Source organism: Aegilops tauschii, chromosome 1 (assembly GCF_002575655.3).
Source record: "Aegilops tauschii subsp. strangulata cultivar AL8/78 chromosome 1, Aet v6.0, whole genome shotgun sequence".
Taxonomy (NCBI): domain Eukaryota; kingdom Viridiplantae; phylum Streptophyta; class Magnoliopsida; order Poales; family Poaceae; genus Aegilops; species Aegilops tauschii.
The window spans coordinates 6,025,687-6,041,924 of record NC_053035.3 but is presented as its reverse complement, the minus strand read 5'-3'; the positions used below and the strand labels follow the sequence as shown (position 1 = coordinate 6,041,924).

The 16,238-nt window shown below is 45.5% G+C and overlaps 1 protein-coding gene across 1 annotated transcript; it reads left to right on the top strand.

Moving 5' to 3' along the window:
* The first annotated feature begins 12,974 nt into the window (after positions 1-12,974).
* On the top strand, positions 12,975-14,915 carry LOC141026577 (protein FAR1-RELATED SEQUENCE 5-like). Its single transcript, XM_073503342.1, has 4 exons — positions 12,975-13,398; positions 13,496-13,953; positions 14,048-14,335; positions 14,442-14,915. The coding sequence occupies exons 1-4, from the start codon at positions 12,975-12,977 to the stop codon at positions 14,913-14,915; spliced, it is 1,644 nt and encodes a 547-aa protein (XP_073359443.1).
* The last annotated feature ends 1,323 nt before the right edge of the window (positions 14,916-16,238 follow it).

Sequence of the window (16,238 nt, the reverse complement as noted above, 5' to 3'; positions counted from 1 at the left end):
ATCAGACCCCATGGTTACTGATATCAACCCACTGCAATGCTGAGTGTTCAGCCCCAGTTTAAATTAGCCTGGTCTGTACGCCACTGCTGGCTATAATGCCTGCCACTTCCCCTTCCTGCATCAATCAGGACAACATTGATTCCACACGTGTCAAAAGGATCAAATATATTTTCAGACATTTGAGTGGCAACAAACTAGTTGATAAGATGATCAATTTCGATTTTTTCAAAGCAATGTTAATCTAGTATGGCCATGGTTACGTAACAGCTTCAGTAAACAACATGTGCAGAGCTAGCCAATGCACAGCTGTAATAGTACTACTTACTAGGCATGCTTGTGTTTGCGAATGCTAATAACCACTGGTTACTCATCCAACAGCCGGACCAAGATCTCTAACCAGTGGATGCTGTTGAAGGAGATAAGGATATTTTGCTTCACTTGACTTGGCCACACGCAGATGTAGCTCGCTCGATTTGTTTCAGACATGACTAGTATGTGAATGAATCTGATTGAAGGTAAGCAAGGGTTGTTGTCGCCGCTCTTACTCGCTCACAGCAAAGGGTCGTTAGTAGATGTATGTGCTGGGCCTGATATCTTACTTGACTTGTCTTCATTTCCGTGCATGCGTAGAGACAGCTGCGATCGATGCTACTGAAGCGTGACAGGGCGGGCTCTCTCTTGCGCGCTCGGCAAGTGAGCGGTTGGTTGGTCAGCTACTAGAGCTAGGTCATGGTGGAACAACGAACCTTGTTGGAATAAACACAAACACCTGGCGGACAGTGCGTGGGTGGTGGACTGTTTCGGCCAGCGAGCAGAACAGCTCGACGGCGGCGATGCGTCTTCACCCTTGCCAGCCGTACCGCCTCCGCCTGCTCTCAGCGAGCAGCTCGGAGGAGATATTGTTGTATAGACCATCTGCGATGGAAAGCGAGAAGGGAGTTCAGAAGAGAATGCCAGAGAGGATGAGGGTGAGAACGAGCGAGCTCCCAGAAAAATTCTCGCTCCTCTCACTGGCCACCACGTGTGGCCGTCAGCGTGCAACAACCTATGCGGCGGCGGCGGCGAGGGGAACAGCCGGAGAGGCCAATCGTCTATATTTTCTGAAAGTAATTTGATAAAAACGTATCCTAAGGCTGAGACGAACCAAACTCAAATTTATAGCATTGCAATTTTCAAAAAACAATTTTACAGAGAACCAGTTATTGCTGCACCGACCCATCGTGTGGCAACACATCTGTCAGAGCATATGTGTCTTCCTCCTTGAAACGTTTGTGCACACCAAGTCTTTGTGCTCCTCATCGACGGCCAAGGTGTGAAAGGTCATGACCGTGACCTCAACTACAGCTAAGTTGCCCACGATCATGCCCTTGCCAGCAGGTGGAGCTTAGGACTGCGGCGCCATTGACTAGTTGTCCGGTGACGCATACACATGCTCGCGCTTCACAAAGAGAACGGCGCAGTGAATGGTCTCGTACCACCAAAGATCGAGATGGCTAGAGGGGTTGGAGACGAGAAGATACGTGCATTTGTTTTCCTCCAATATTTTAGTTGACTTGAGATGGATAGAGAGAGGGAGCAAATCTGAAATCATATCACACTCATATGGAAATCCCAAGACCGTGGAGTATATATAGGACTCCTATACATCTCTTGTCTTTGACAGCTCTTTTCAGGAAGAAAAAATAAATAAATTGTGAGAATGGGATATGTGTTGAGCAAGTCATTCAAAAAATGTTTATCTTATCATTTGACTAGACTACAGAATCATGTGATCATCCGGCTTGCATGTTTAAGTTAGCGTCCAATGACACGGTATGTAGAATAACTTAGTATACATGGTACTCTCATATGTACCATCACTCCAAGTGCGCTACATCATGAAAGTCACGTGAAACATGAGAAGTGGTTCATTTTAGCTATCTTTTCAGGTCCCTGTGAAGAACATATCATCCATGTGATGGTATTAACTATTAAGCAATGTATTTCGGAGCTGATTAAAATTTCTTTATTATGCAAGTACACTGCATAATATAAGGCCTAATAAATTTATACAAGTGAGAAAAAAAATATTGGGTTTCGCATTAGTTGATTCTTCAGCACCTCTCAGTTTCATCTACAAAAGGATGCCGAGATTGACCGGACTAACTTTCCACATGCAAAACAGGCCATGGTAGGTGAGAGAGAGGGGAGGGGGGGGGGGGGGGGGTGAAGACGGTTGAGAAAAAATGTAAAAAGAAGAATGAAAGGACATGTCAATTCTTACATGGAACAGTCTGAATACGCCACACTTATACAAACTGATTACATGCATAAACAGAGCGGTCTGAATATGCCACCTTTCCTCCGCGAAAATGGACGTGTCAACACGGCAAAAAGATAAAATCAAGATTAACCACTGCAAGAGCAAGAATATATACACATTTACATGAGTTCACATATAATTATAAGTTAAATCCAAATCGTAGCTAGCACATGTCATATGTGGTGAGCAATCTAAAAAATGTACGGTGTAGCTGAACTTATGTTTGGCGAGGGCGAAAAAGGTTGTTCGGAAGGTCTATTGAAAAAGGATGGTACGAGCATTTGTTGCCCAAAAAGGGTGGGTCTGTTCAGAGCGTCCATATGAGTTGCATCAATCTAGTGATATACGAGCAAGTAAGCCAGTGGGCGTGTGAACCATCTTTATGTGACCAGACGTTGAGAGTTGATAACCTTAACCTTGTCTTCTGCAGTGTAGATACTAGCATCTCCTTGTAATTCCGATGGTTCAGTACTGAAAGAACTTCCTTCCTCTCCCACTTTACCATAACCACATTTATCAATGTCTTTTTTACAGAGAAATCGAAACTGTAAGTATTCAGTTAGTACCTCATGTAGAATAACTCAGGGAAAGCCAATGCAAAGAGGAGATAAACTAAAGTACCTGATGAGTGCATTTATGAAATATATTATGTCTGGTGCCAAAGTATACAAATGGATTCAATTATAAATATGTGATACTACTGATCAAATGGATGCCATGTCAGTTAGAAAACCACTTTTCTGCCTATTGCACAACCTATGGAAGTTTGTGGGCAATGAACGTCCAAATTTCAAGTTCATGACTTCATGGACCTACTTGTAATTTAATCTTATAGAGACGTAGAGTGCAATTTAATCTTATGTTTATATAGGCAATGAAAATTGAAACAATCCCGAGGGATGGAATCATGATAGCCTGCCAATAAACTAAAGTGGTGGCCAAATTACTTCAGTCAGTTGATCAGCTTTATGTTCATTATTAATTATTACAACATCTTTGAGGAACTAAAACCACAAGATTTGAACCCAATGAAGTGAAAATCCAAGAAATACAAACCTATGATAGGCCTTTAAGAAAAAGGGTTTCCCCCGCTTTATATTATAAAACAAACATCACCACAAAACAACTGAGACACCGATACAAACATACGCCAACACCGCACATGACACACACACCCAAGACAAGATACAAAGGTGCCGGGCACCGACACACCACCCCACCGACAACCAAGCAAACTACAAATGTGCGAAGAGGACAATTTGGCGCCAACGGGGATCTCCACTATGAGCAACCACAACGGAGAGGTGAGGCAGACCACAACGAGGCTAGGACTCCAAAACGGTGCCTCCCAGAAGGGTACGACCACAGATAGCCGCCACCGCCCGATCCTGAAGATCAAGTTTTCACCCGGAGCAAGACGGATGGAGTGGGAACACCACGACGGAGCCTTCATGAAGGATACGACGTCCACGGACGCCGCCACCGTCGGCCAGAACAAGGGCTGGAAAGGTGATATACCCCAGCATTCACATCCCTCCGTCGCACCCTAGCACCGCCAACCACCCGCAACCAAGCCACCCGCATGGCCAAGGCTGCCTGCCCGCACCTGATACGCGGGTTCCGCCCACGAACGCCACGCCTCCCGCCGTCCGGGCCGCCGCCCGACACCCAGACCTCCCCAAGACCAGAAAGCGGCCGGCTTTGGTCCAAGGGGACGCCCACGACCGACGAAACCGCAGCCCACGTCCCGCCTTGAACTTCGCCGGAGTTGCGCCGCACACAAACAGACGGGGAATGGGACGAAGGTGGAGCAGATGCATCCGCGACCGGCACAACCCAGTGTCGGCGACGGGCAGAACTAGTGACAGCGCCGCCCGTCTCTCCCACCAATGACCCCACCGGACACACGCCGTGCCGCCCCGCCGCGGCGGTCGAAGCAACCCCACGCAAGGCCACCAACGCCGACCCGTCCATCGGCCAGGAGACCCAGAAGATCGCCGCCTGCCGCCAAGACTGCTCACCGGGAGGCCCGTCCACGTCGCTCGCCAACATCCAGCCACCGAAGCTGGCAAGAGGTCGGCCAGCACGTCCGCCAAGTCCACCGCTGTTGTGCCACCGCCCCTACCAGCCTCCGGCGGAGGTAAGAGCGGCCGCTCGCAACCAGGTCGCACCCGACCCGCACCCCTGGCCAGGACGGAATTGAAGCCACCGCCGCCGCCCGGAGCAGCCGCCACCGCCATCCCTCCAGCGTGCACCACCAGATCGGGACGGAGAGGCCCGATCTGCACCAGCCGCAGCCGCCGCACCACAAGCGCCCACACCGCCACAGTCGCGCCGCCATGAGCCGCCGCCGCCGTGCCGCTGGCCCCCGCCATAAGTCAGCGCCTCTGGGCGAGAGGTAGGCCCGCGCCAGCCGAGGTCCACGCGCGGAAGGGAAGGGAAGGCCACGCCGCCGCCCTTGCCGGCCGGGCTTTGCCGGCGGCGCGCTGGGCGACGGCGAGGGAGGAGGCCGAGAGAGGGAGGTAGGAGAGAAGGCGGCTAGGGTTCCCCCCGGCGGCGCCCGTAGGAGCTCCACGGGAGGGAGGGAGGGGAAAGGGCTAAAGTCAATAAATATTGGACATTTTAAGATCTCCTAGGATAGGCCTTTCAAGATAGGACCAACACTTGGAATAGAAAAGAAGTACAATACATGTTTGGATGATACCAAGGCAACAGATCCAGAGAAAATATGCCCCTGTATGGAAATCTCTTCAAATTTCAGCAGATTATAAGATGCAAAATAAGATTATATATAGGGATTGACTATTCGTCACCCTGGTTGAAGAATTCGTATTCCTCACCCCACGACCTCACGCACCCCATAGTCACCAAAAGAACCATAATATATACATGTGAGGTAATACTACGGTGTATGGTTAATAGCTCCTTAACATCCACAGTGAAAAACAAATGTGTCATGCATGTGAGGTAAGATTACCACATGCATGTGTGAGATTAGGTAATATTATAACATGCCGGTGAGAATTCAACGCATCTGAGGTAAGATTACAACATGTTGGTGAGGTAAGGTTATGACAGTGCGTGAAATAAAATTACAACATCTAAAAGGAATCATGTCTTGAGAGAAATCACATCTGGATGATAGAGCTTCTATATATAGAGAGACAGTATCGTACGGAGTAAGTAGTTGTTAGTTCTCATCGGACAAACATACTCCCTCCGTTCCTAAATGTAAGTCCTTTTAGAGATTCCACTACAAACTACATACGGATGTATATAGAATTATTTTAGAATGTAGATTCACTCATTTTACTCCGTATGTAATCCATAATGGACTGTCTAAAAAGACTTATATTTAGGAACGGAGGGAGTAGTTGCTAATTGGAATGTGTGCCCAACGTCTTTGATCAGTGAAAGATCACTAGTAGAAAAAGAGGCTTTCATACGTCCCCATTAGTCCCCAAAATAATCGAACCGCGACCAAAGGGGTCTTTAGTCGCGGTTCGGGAGGAGACCCGCGACCAACTATCTGGGCCCAGCGCGCTCGGTCGACAGCTGGCGGACGGGAGGGGCTTTAGTCCCGGTTGGCCTGGCCAACCGGGACTAAAGGTCCTCAGGCTGGCCCGAAGGCCTTTAGTCGAGGTTGGCCAGACCAACCGGGACTAAAGGTCTAACCTTTAGTCCCGGTTGGTTTGGCCAACCGCGACTAATGGCCCGAACCTTTAGTCGCGGTTGGCCAGACCAACCGGGACTAAAGGGATTTGAGGCCTCATTTTCAAACTCTACCCCCCCGGTGGATCGCCTTTTCAGCTTTAGAAAAAACAAAAGAAAATGATGGAAATGTCAAAAAAATAAAATAAAATAAGTTTCTCATGTGATATGTGGTCTAGTTGTTGGGAAAATTAACAAATATGAATTTCGACTTTATTTGCAAAATCTCTCTAGAAATTCTTAAAATGGGCATAACTTTTGCATACGAACTCGGATGAAAAAGTTTTTTATATGAAAAATCATCTACTCGAAAAGTTACATCCGAATTTAAGAGGGGGAACCCCGTTAAACATTTTCACAATCCTCAAAAACCTAACAGAAAAAAAGATACGGGGCTTTTAAGATCTGGAGAGGCAAAAAAATTAAAAAAAATTCAAATTGTGGTCAAACTGTGGTCAAACAATGGTCAAACTAATTATTCTAGAATATTAGTGTTACTAAATAATTATTTCAGTTTTTTTTAAATTTTGGTCAAATCTGGTCAAACTGTGGTCAAACAGTGGTCAAACAATGGTCAAACTAATTATTCCAGAAATATTAGTGTAACTAAATAATTATTGTTTTTTAAAACAATAGTTTCAAACTCAAACAGTGAAATGTGTCACTTCATGCTCAAGCTAAATTCCTGAGGGTTAATAGAATTGACATCCTACTATTGTCAGGAAAACAATAAGTGCAGACTTGGAAACGAGGGAGAATAGAACCCGGAAGTTAAGCGTGCTCAGGCTGGAGTAGTGAGAGGATGGGTGACCGTCCGGGAAGTTAGATGATTTGGAATGACGAGGGGTGATTAGAGATTAGAGGATAAATTGAGCAGCGATGAGGGGTGGTGATTAGAGATTAGAGGTTAAAATAATTCAGAAATTTGAAAAAAAAATAAAAAAATTCGCAAAAAAACCAGGTTTAAACCTGCGGAGGAGGCCTTTAGTCCCGGTCGTAAGAGGCGCGACTAAAGGGGGGGGTGTCTTTAGTCGCGCATATTTAGTCCCGGTTGCACAGCCGGGACTAAAAGCCTTTGCGAACCGGGAGTAAAGGCCTTTTTTCTACCAGTGGATGTCAACTCACTGCAAAATGCTGAATGTTCAACTTACGGGTCCAGAGGGGTGCTTTCGCTAGGATTCTCTGGCATAGCATGGGGGCGCTGTTATGGGCTCTTTGCTCTATCCGTAATAAGATTACTATGGAGGGAAAATTCCCGGCTCACCCCGCTGACGTAATTTTTAAATGTCATCTTTTCCTACAGACTTGAGCGCCGCTGAGGAAGCAGCGCGATTCTGAGCTTATGCGGGAGGTCTTGGAGCGGATTAGGAACATTCAGACTTCGACTCGACAAGATACTTAGATCTCCTGATCTGCTATTTTGAGGTGCTGGCATGACGGCGCTTATGCTATTTCAGTCTTTTCATTTGCTTGGTGCCCGTGCCAAACTTTGTCGTATTTTTAGTTTCTCTGTATGCTGGAGTCTGTGAACTTCGTTGGATGCTGCCTCGGTTGGCTTTATTAATTTAATGCCGAACGCTTCTTGCGTCTACGTTGTAAAAAAAAATGTTGTCCAAGGACGAGAAGAAGCTACTTACACATAGAGCTAACAGGAAAGCCTATGTAAGCTTCCATGCCTATGCGACTAGCTTCTTATAATCTTTCTCCCTGTACATATGCAATCATTTTTAGTACAAGATATAAATGCATGCAGTAGAATGCCACTGTATTCCATTAAAAAAACTCCAGGAGCTCGGGATATAATCTACATGGATGAACTGATTTCAGACACCCCGTCGTCTACCTCAAAACTGCCCAGCCTCCGCTACTACTCACTATCGACTACGCTCATACAGCATGAAAGCTATGGAGCCATCTCATATGAGATGTGTTGCTCTACAAGGAAGTCAAGTGCAGCAGATTGAATGATGCTGAGGAACAGAGTTGCCATTGCCAGCTTCCGACATGGTACATGACCAGAAAATCCACCAAAATTAAGCAGTGTGCACAACGAAGGTATGCTAGGTGTTCTCCTAAGAGCTAACAAGGTCACTCTGCCTCCCAATTCCAATACTATTAGTATTGCCGCTATCGAATGTAAGTGCGACTTCTGCAGGTGGACAAAGCAAGGCACAACATTGTTGGTGGTTTTCAGTTCGTTTTCCCTTCAAGTTTTTGTTTTCCTCCAATATCTTAGATGGCTGAAGATAGATAAAGGGTAAGCGAATCTGAATTCATATCAAACTCACTTTTGACATCCTAAGGCGGGGGTATATATAAGGCTTGGACACTACTCTAATCTTCGTTAGCTCTTCCTATGAAACAAATATATTGTACGCATGTGATGTGTGTTGGGAGGGTCATTCATGAATCGTTTATCATGATAGATTTATCATGCGACTAGACTGCAGAATGGCGTGACCTTCCTAAATGCATGTTTAGTTTTGGATCTCCAGCCAAAAACAAGGTGAAGGGAACTCACATCAAAAGAATGAAGAGAAGGTACCTAAATGAGTGAGTTGTTAAACGACCATTGCGTTTTGAAACAGGATAATCTTGCAAGATCCAAAGTAAGCCTTCATGTAGTATAACTTAATATCTATGCTTCTTCATCGGTGCATACTGTGCAACCTCGCCGGCACCGAACATCCATCCATGTCCTCCCTCTTATGCAGCCAGCAAATTATTCAGATACATATAACACTGGGCTACAGCAAAAAGGAAAGCTAAACTGCTGCTGGCCCTGCTGTGCACACCCAGCAAAAGGACCAGCAGCAAAGCAAATCCAGAGCAGATCGTCTCGGCCTGGGATGTGATCCAGCGATGCTCGACTCGACTCGGGCCGAGCAGTCACCCTACGCTGCAGGCCCCAACAATTCTCGATCTAGACTTCTAGAGCAAACTGCAGCACACTACACTAAATTTATACAAGCAATCACAAACCCAGCTTTCCCCTAGCTAGCAGAGCAGCGATCAGGGATCAGGCCTATTATCCAAGAAACTCATGGCAACCTTCGGCAGGCTCCAAACTACACAAGTGCAGGAAAGTTTCTCAACAGATTGAAGCTTTAGTTCATCCAGTGAAAAGGCTGATTTGGAACACCGCCGACACGTATCCAGTAACCAGCGTTATGGGTGTGCTATCAGCATTGAAACAGATAAAACCACAGTTCCAAAAGTTTCTTGAAGAAGTAAAATGGTAAAGTTTTCTCAACCGTATAACAACGCCAATACTAGATACATAAATAGATAGCTCACAAATCTGAGTACAGATCCAAGATTCTGCTAAACCTCGGAAAATGCTCAAGCACAAGTCTGTTTCGTGCCGTCGAATCCAAAACTGAATATCCTCCGCAGACATTCAGCACCAGAGCACTGCAATTGTCTGTCTTCACCCGTTTCTTGATCCTAGGGCCATCACATTTAACAAACACACCTCCAACATAACAGCCTCACCTGCGGCTGCTCACCGTACGTACTCGGGAACAGGTCGTCGTGGGGGCGCCATGAGGATTCACCAAGATGGAACAGTGAAGCAAAACTAATTACTCACTACATCTTTAATCTTCACCATGTTACTTACTCACCTTCACCAGCCAAACCTTTGTCTCCCAGCGGCACTGGAAAAAGAAAACATTCCTGGTCCTGATCACACGGGCAGGGATAACCAACCTCTTGCCAAACCATCTGCACACCACTCCCTTTGCATAATGTCCACAAGAAAGCAGCATTGTTAGAGAACTAATCAGGTTACCACACAACTAGCTAGACCTATGTTCAACGAGGCCGAAAAGGGGCTGTTTTGAGGGACTAGAGGAAGAGGACTATAAAACCATTTGTTGTGCTAGGTTGCTGTGTAGAAATATTAACGGCCCAAAAAGGGCCAAATGATACTTAGGTTTAACGAGAGCTGTATTCATTGATGGATTTCTCAGGTCACACGCCATATATCCACACTTCTATCAATGTCGTACCACAGTAAAGGGACTAGAGGAACAGGACTGTAAAACCATTTGTTGTACCAGGTTGCCATGTACAAATATTAACACCCCAAAAAGGGCGGTATGATACCTTAGGTTTAACTAGAGCTAGAATTCATTGATGGATTTCTTAGGGCTTCACTATGACCGACCACTTATCACGGTCTAGATGTGATTACAAGATCAGTAGTAGCTTTAAAAATATGTGCAGATAATCATTTTCTTAATGATGGAGTTCTACATCCCATGGCAGTGATATATACATTGGATGAACTCCTCATAAAGCTAACTCCGGTTATATTCCTACTTCGGCTTCATTCACTCAACAACAGTACTCTGGATTCCTGGAATGCAAGGAGAGATAATTAAAATCATCATCCAATAGAAAGTAGTGAAGCGACTTAATCAATTTGTTCATTTGTAATGTAAAGTGTATGGTAAAACAGAAATCAAACAATACCTAGCTTTATCCACTCACTTGTCAGGACTCGGCTACTGATCGTACTGTTATAAGGTCAGGAGGAGGCTCCTAATATTGCAAGCCGTATATCGTGCTTGGTCACAAATATCAGGTCACTGATATTGGAACCATGTGGATGGTCTCATGACTTGTATCGTGCTTGGTCGCAAATATAAGGTCACTGAGGCTGCAACCATGTAAATGGTGTCTTGACCTTTTTATTTTCCTCCAATATTTTAATAGGTTGAAGCTAAAGAGGTAAGAAAATCTAAATTCATATCACGCCCACTTTTATATCCTAAGATGCTAAGACATTGGTATATATATAGGACGCGGAGTATGTGATGGCGAGCGCACAGGAGCTCGGTATCAGGTTTGTCGAGAATTGCTATGAGATTCGATACATTTAATTACTGAGCCTGTTGGCAGTTCCATCGGGAGCACGGGAAGTGAATATATACTGAACTATACACACCCGACAGATGGGCCTGGGATGAACGCCGTCGACGGTCCATGGATGAGCCGTGGCTCGACGTTGTCGCCGGGGTCCTGATCCGTGGAACAGGTACAGTGGCTGCCGGAAGCGCCGGCAGTGCACACAGTAAATGCAGTGGTTGTGCGAGTCGGTGGATAAGAAAGTGAAGTTGGATTTGTATCTTTTCCCTGTGGGGGGTGAGGCTGAGAGAGTGGGGAGTAATTGACTCCGGCGACGGCGAGTGGGCGGCCCGGCGATCTCGCAGGGGTTCCGCCGACCATGGAATTCTTGCTGCAGCCAATAAACAGGTACGGATCTGCGACGTGAGCTATTTTTTACCATGTTTCTGCGCTGATTTTTTGGCTGACTGATCTATACTCTGCGCGTGATGAATTTGTGTGGAATGATTAGAACTCTGCTTGAGGAGGTCAATGAAAATAACGGGACAATGGAGCCCGTGCGGTTCCCTGTGGCCGCGCCGGCGGAGATTCCTGCTCCAGCCCCGGCCGGTTCAAGTGCGGACGCCCAGATCTATCGGCCGGAAGCATCCTGCGGGGATAAGGCTCAGGGGTCCGAGCACTCAATAGAGCAGTTGGACCCGAAGACACCAGGATGGACGCAAAGGTAGTGAACCCCCTAGCCTATAAATTTCCTGAGGATTTAGTAGTACCAATATGCAATTGTTTGAATGAGTTCTGCAAGTAGTTACCGATGAAAATACGTTGGAAAAATTATAAATAAGAATTTCCGTTTTGGGTATGGTAAATACATGATAGAATGGTTGATTTACAATATATGATTGAATCAGATTGTCTGTTTAAAAGAACATAGGATTTTAATCTGCGCCGGTGAGCACTTTGAAGATGACCGATTATGAAAATTCAAGTGATTTGGCTGTAAATGCCCACCATCTGGCTCAGCGGTGTTGATATTCTCTAACTGATTGAATTGACTGTAACTGTGGACCATTTGGCTCAGAGGTGCTGATATTCTCTTGGTGACCCGTGCCTTATTATTGTGCGTGATATGAATGGGCAGGGTGCGTGTAGGTGCTGCTGCTCCAGGAAGGCCTCCTTGTGCGGACAGGATCACGGCGCTGGAGAAAACCGTTAGGGAGTTCGCGGATCATCCAAGAGACATAGTTATGGTGCCAAAGATTGGAACTAGTTTCGACACCCTCGGAGAAGCATACGACTTTTACAATCTATACTCATGGGAGAAAGGGTTTGGTATTCGCTACGGAAAGAGTAGGCTGAACGTGAACAGGAGCAAGTGTATGCAAGAGATCGTGTGTGGATGCGCGGTAAGAGGAAAGATAGACCAAACATATATTAACAATATTTAATGCTAGGACACATATATGGTGTGGAAATTAAATAAGATATTGTTTCAATTTCGTACTACTGAATTGTTTCCTATTTCAAGGTGACCATGTATGCGTATCTATTATCTGTTGAACCAGTTACATCGTATTGAAATGTCTTCTCTAAATTTTCTCAATATGTACCGTACATGTTCATCATGTATCTCGTTTGGGTGCGCTATAGAGTGTAAGCTCATCTGCGGTCCACGGTTTAAATTCGTGTTACTTGAATATGAATTTTTGCAGACTTAAAATACTGTATATTTGCTGCTTATGCCTCGTATCTTAGTGAGTGGAATTATATGTGGCATCAAATAAGTTACATATTACCTGAAGCGCACTTGACAGAGGCTGACTAGTTTAATTGTTTCGTCAGGGGAAGCCAATCGTTGAGAATACTCGTTCGTGCCGGTGTGAATGCCCATCCCTCATCAGACTACTGAGGACAAAGGACAATGGATGGTACATAGCAGAGCATCGAGATAGACACAACCATGCATTGTCACAAACATATGACCAGACAATACACTGGCCGTCACACAAGCATATTGACGTTTACAGCAAGGATTTAGTGAAGCAGTTGAGGCAGAACAATGTCAATTTGTCAAAAGTCTACAGCATTATTGGCAGCTTTTTTTGGAAAGATGGAGAATGTGCCATTTACCAAAAGAGCTCTGCGGAATTTGTGTGGCAAGATAAGCCGGGAGCAAGCAGAAGAAGATGTTAGGAAAACAATGGAAGTGTTTCATGATCTGTGCTCAAAGGATCCTCAATTCACGTATCGAGTTCAGGCGGACAAAGAGGGCAGGATCAGCAACTTGATGTGGGCTACAGGGAACAGTAGGCTCCAGTACAACTTCTTTGGGGATGTCATTACATTTGACACAACCTATAGGACCAACCTGTATGACATGCCATTTGGGTTATTTGTTGGAGTGAACAACCATTTCCAGAGTATCATACTAGCTGGTGTGCTAGTTCGGCATGAGACAGAGGAAACATTTGAGTGGGTCTTCTCAGAGTTTGTTAGGATAATGGGGGGGAGGCCGCCACAAACAATACTTACCGGTAAGATTGGATGCAATTTTATAAGTGTAATTTAGAACTAATCCGTCTAACAGTTAGTACAAATAAGACTAATGAGTTTAGTATGAATGAACTGCAGATCAAAACAGGGCGATGGAGGTTGCCATAAGTAATGTCATGCCAAACACGGCTCACCGGTGGTGCAAGTGGCATGTGCTAAAGAAGGCAAAAGAGTCGCTTGGCCCATTGTACACAAAGAAGAGTGATTTTCAACCAGAGTTTCACAAGGTTGTCAACCACATGCTAACCATAGATGAGTTTGAGGATGGCTGGAAGTACTTAATAGAGAAATACAACTTGAAAAGTCATGACTACATGACTAATTTGTTTGAAATACGGCACAAATGGGCAAAGCCCTACTTCAAGGGGGTGTTCTGTGCAAAAATGACCAGTACACAACGGAGTGAAAGCGCAAATCACATGCTAAAGAACTATGTGCCGCCTGGTTGCCCTATGCATGTTTTTGTTAGGAAGTATATGAGTTTAATTTTTGACCGTGAGTCAGAAGAAAATTATGAGGAAAAGCGGACATCAATTGTAAGTGCAAAACTAAATACTAAATTGCCGCGTTAGGGGCGGTAATATTGAGCTGATCAAATGAGATATTACTTATAGATGACTTGTTTTGCAGGGGAGGCCACTTATGCGAGCAAATATGGCAACTGAGAGACACGCTGGGAAGATTTACACAAGAGCTATGTTCGAGCAGTTTGGCCATATACTGTATGAGTGTGGTGCATATCAGGTAGAAGAAAAAGAAAAAGGGAAAGAGTATATCGCAATACATACAGATGCTGCACGGTGGGAGAAGTGGTGCAGAACCTCATACAAGGTGACGGTGATTGAAGGTGGAGATGAATTTGATTGCGAGTGCGGACAGTTTGCCCACATGGGGCTGTTGTGCAGCCATATACTGAAGGTGATTCAAAACAGCATGACTACATATAGGATTCCTCTGTTTTTGTAAAACTGACCTGCTCAGCTACATGATGTAGTTCTGACTAAAAAAATGCTCCCGTTTGCAGGTAATGGACTTCATTCGTGTGACAGAAATCCCAAAGAAGCACATTGTGAAAAGGTGGACACGAGATGCGAGAGATGTGCTTCCAGCCCACCTGATGCAGTACCAGAGAGACAATGCTCAGGAAAACCCATTTAGTTTCAGGCATTTCAATCTGTACAAGCAAGCCATGGAGCTTGTACGCATGGGAGACTCAAGTGTGGCAGCTTACGACCGCTTGACATCACTATTCAATCACTGTGCAGCCGAGATGAAGCCGTACACGGATGTCAGAGATGGCCTAGGTTTGGAGGACAGGTTAGCCGGCAATGGTACTGTTCAGAAAATGTTACAATCAGGAGGCGACGTATGCAATCCGTTCGAAGCTACACAAGTCGACGAGGGAAACGATGACAGCAACTCGTCTAATGAGTCTGCAAATAGGATCGAGAACCTGCTGGCACCTGCCAGACGGAAGCAAGTTGGGAGCCGACAATGAGTAGGGAGAAGGCGCCATACGAAGGTTTAAGTAAGAGAACTAGGTTCCGCGGGATATGTAGGCAGCAGGGACACAAGCGGACAACCTGTCCCGAACGAGGAGATGTACCAAAGCAGCCACGTAAACCAGCAAGATGCAAGAATTGTGGAGTTGAAGGACACCGGAGGAACAATTGCCACAAGGCCGCGCAACTAAGGCTGGTTTAATGCTCGAAAGAGCTATACGGTGTCCATCTTAATAAGATAAATTTCAATTTCATCCTACTGACCTATTTTTGATTTCTGAGGACTAGACGTAAACCAGGTTACCATGTATGTTTAGCTGTTATCTGTTAAACCAGTTTCATCCTATTGAAATGTTTTCTCTGAATTTTCTGAATATGTACTGGTCATGTTGATCATGTATACGGTTGTTAAAATTTAGAGTTAATACCACAATTGGTACATAAACTTGTAGGGGTGGGAACAGATTCATACAAAAACTAAAAATCCGCACATAACTAGTCCTCCAACTTGACTGTTGTAACAAATTCATACAAAACAGTTCTGGAGGCGACATTTGGCATGCCACGTTGGCTCTGGTAATTTTGCAGAAAGGCCCTCCAGTTTAATTTTTTTAAACCACGCTCCTGCTACCCCTCCTGCTCGTTCCTCATTTACAAATTACTAGCCCCGAGCTCCTCTCCGCCACCGCCCCCGTCTGTCCACTCCGCCACTGCCCCTCTCTGTCCACACTGCCGCCGCTCCGGCCACGCCACCCCCGTCCTCTCGCTTCCACCGCTGGCTCGTGCGTCATGAAGGGGTCGACATCTTTAGGATGGAGGGAGCAGGTAGGACGCTGTGGGGCAGCAGCGTCGTCTGGCCAGTGTCGCCCGCTCCATGGATGTGACCTCGCGGGCGCCGACAAGACGACGGGCAGCGAGCCCTGGGCTAAGATGACCGGCGAGGTGCGCTAAATGGATGTTGATTATTGGAAGGTGTGTACACTTTCCTCAATTTGAAGATGGACAGTGAAAATTTGTAGTGAATGGATATGATTGTAGATGTTGATTTTTGCAGACTTGCAAGATGTAGTGAATTTTTTTTCAATTTTGTACTCAATGTGGTAACTTTCTGAAGATGTTTTGGTTGGATATGATTGTAGGGGATTGCAATATTTCCAGAATTTGATTGGAGAGGTATACCATCATCCACTGATGTTGTTTTCAATGGCATTGACACTAGTGACCAATGTTGTCACTTTCTGAACCCAGCAAGAAGAGTTTGTTGTGAGGGCTATGACTATGGTCGTAGATTTCTTGTCTGTCCTGTTGAGGTTAGTTAT

Excerpts from the sequence above, each read along its gene's own strand:
- LOC141026577 (XM_073503342.1), top strand. The coding sequence starts at position 12,975 with ATGGAGAATGTGCCATTTACCAAAAGAGCTCTGCGGAATTTGTGTGGC. Across the intron at positions 13,399-13,495 it reads GCCACAAACAATACTTACCG|ATCAAAACAGGGCGATGGAG; the intron begins GTAAGATTGGAT and ends AATGAACTGCAG. Across the intron at positions 14,336-14,441 it reads TGTGCAGCCATATACTGAAG|GTAATGGACTTCATTCGTGT; the intron begins GTGATTCAAAAC and ends TCCCGTTTGCAG.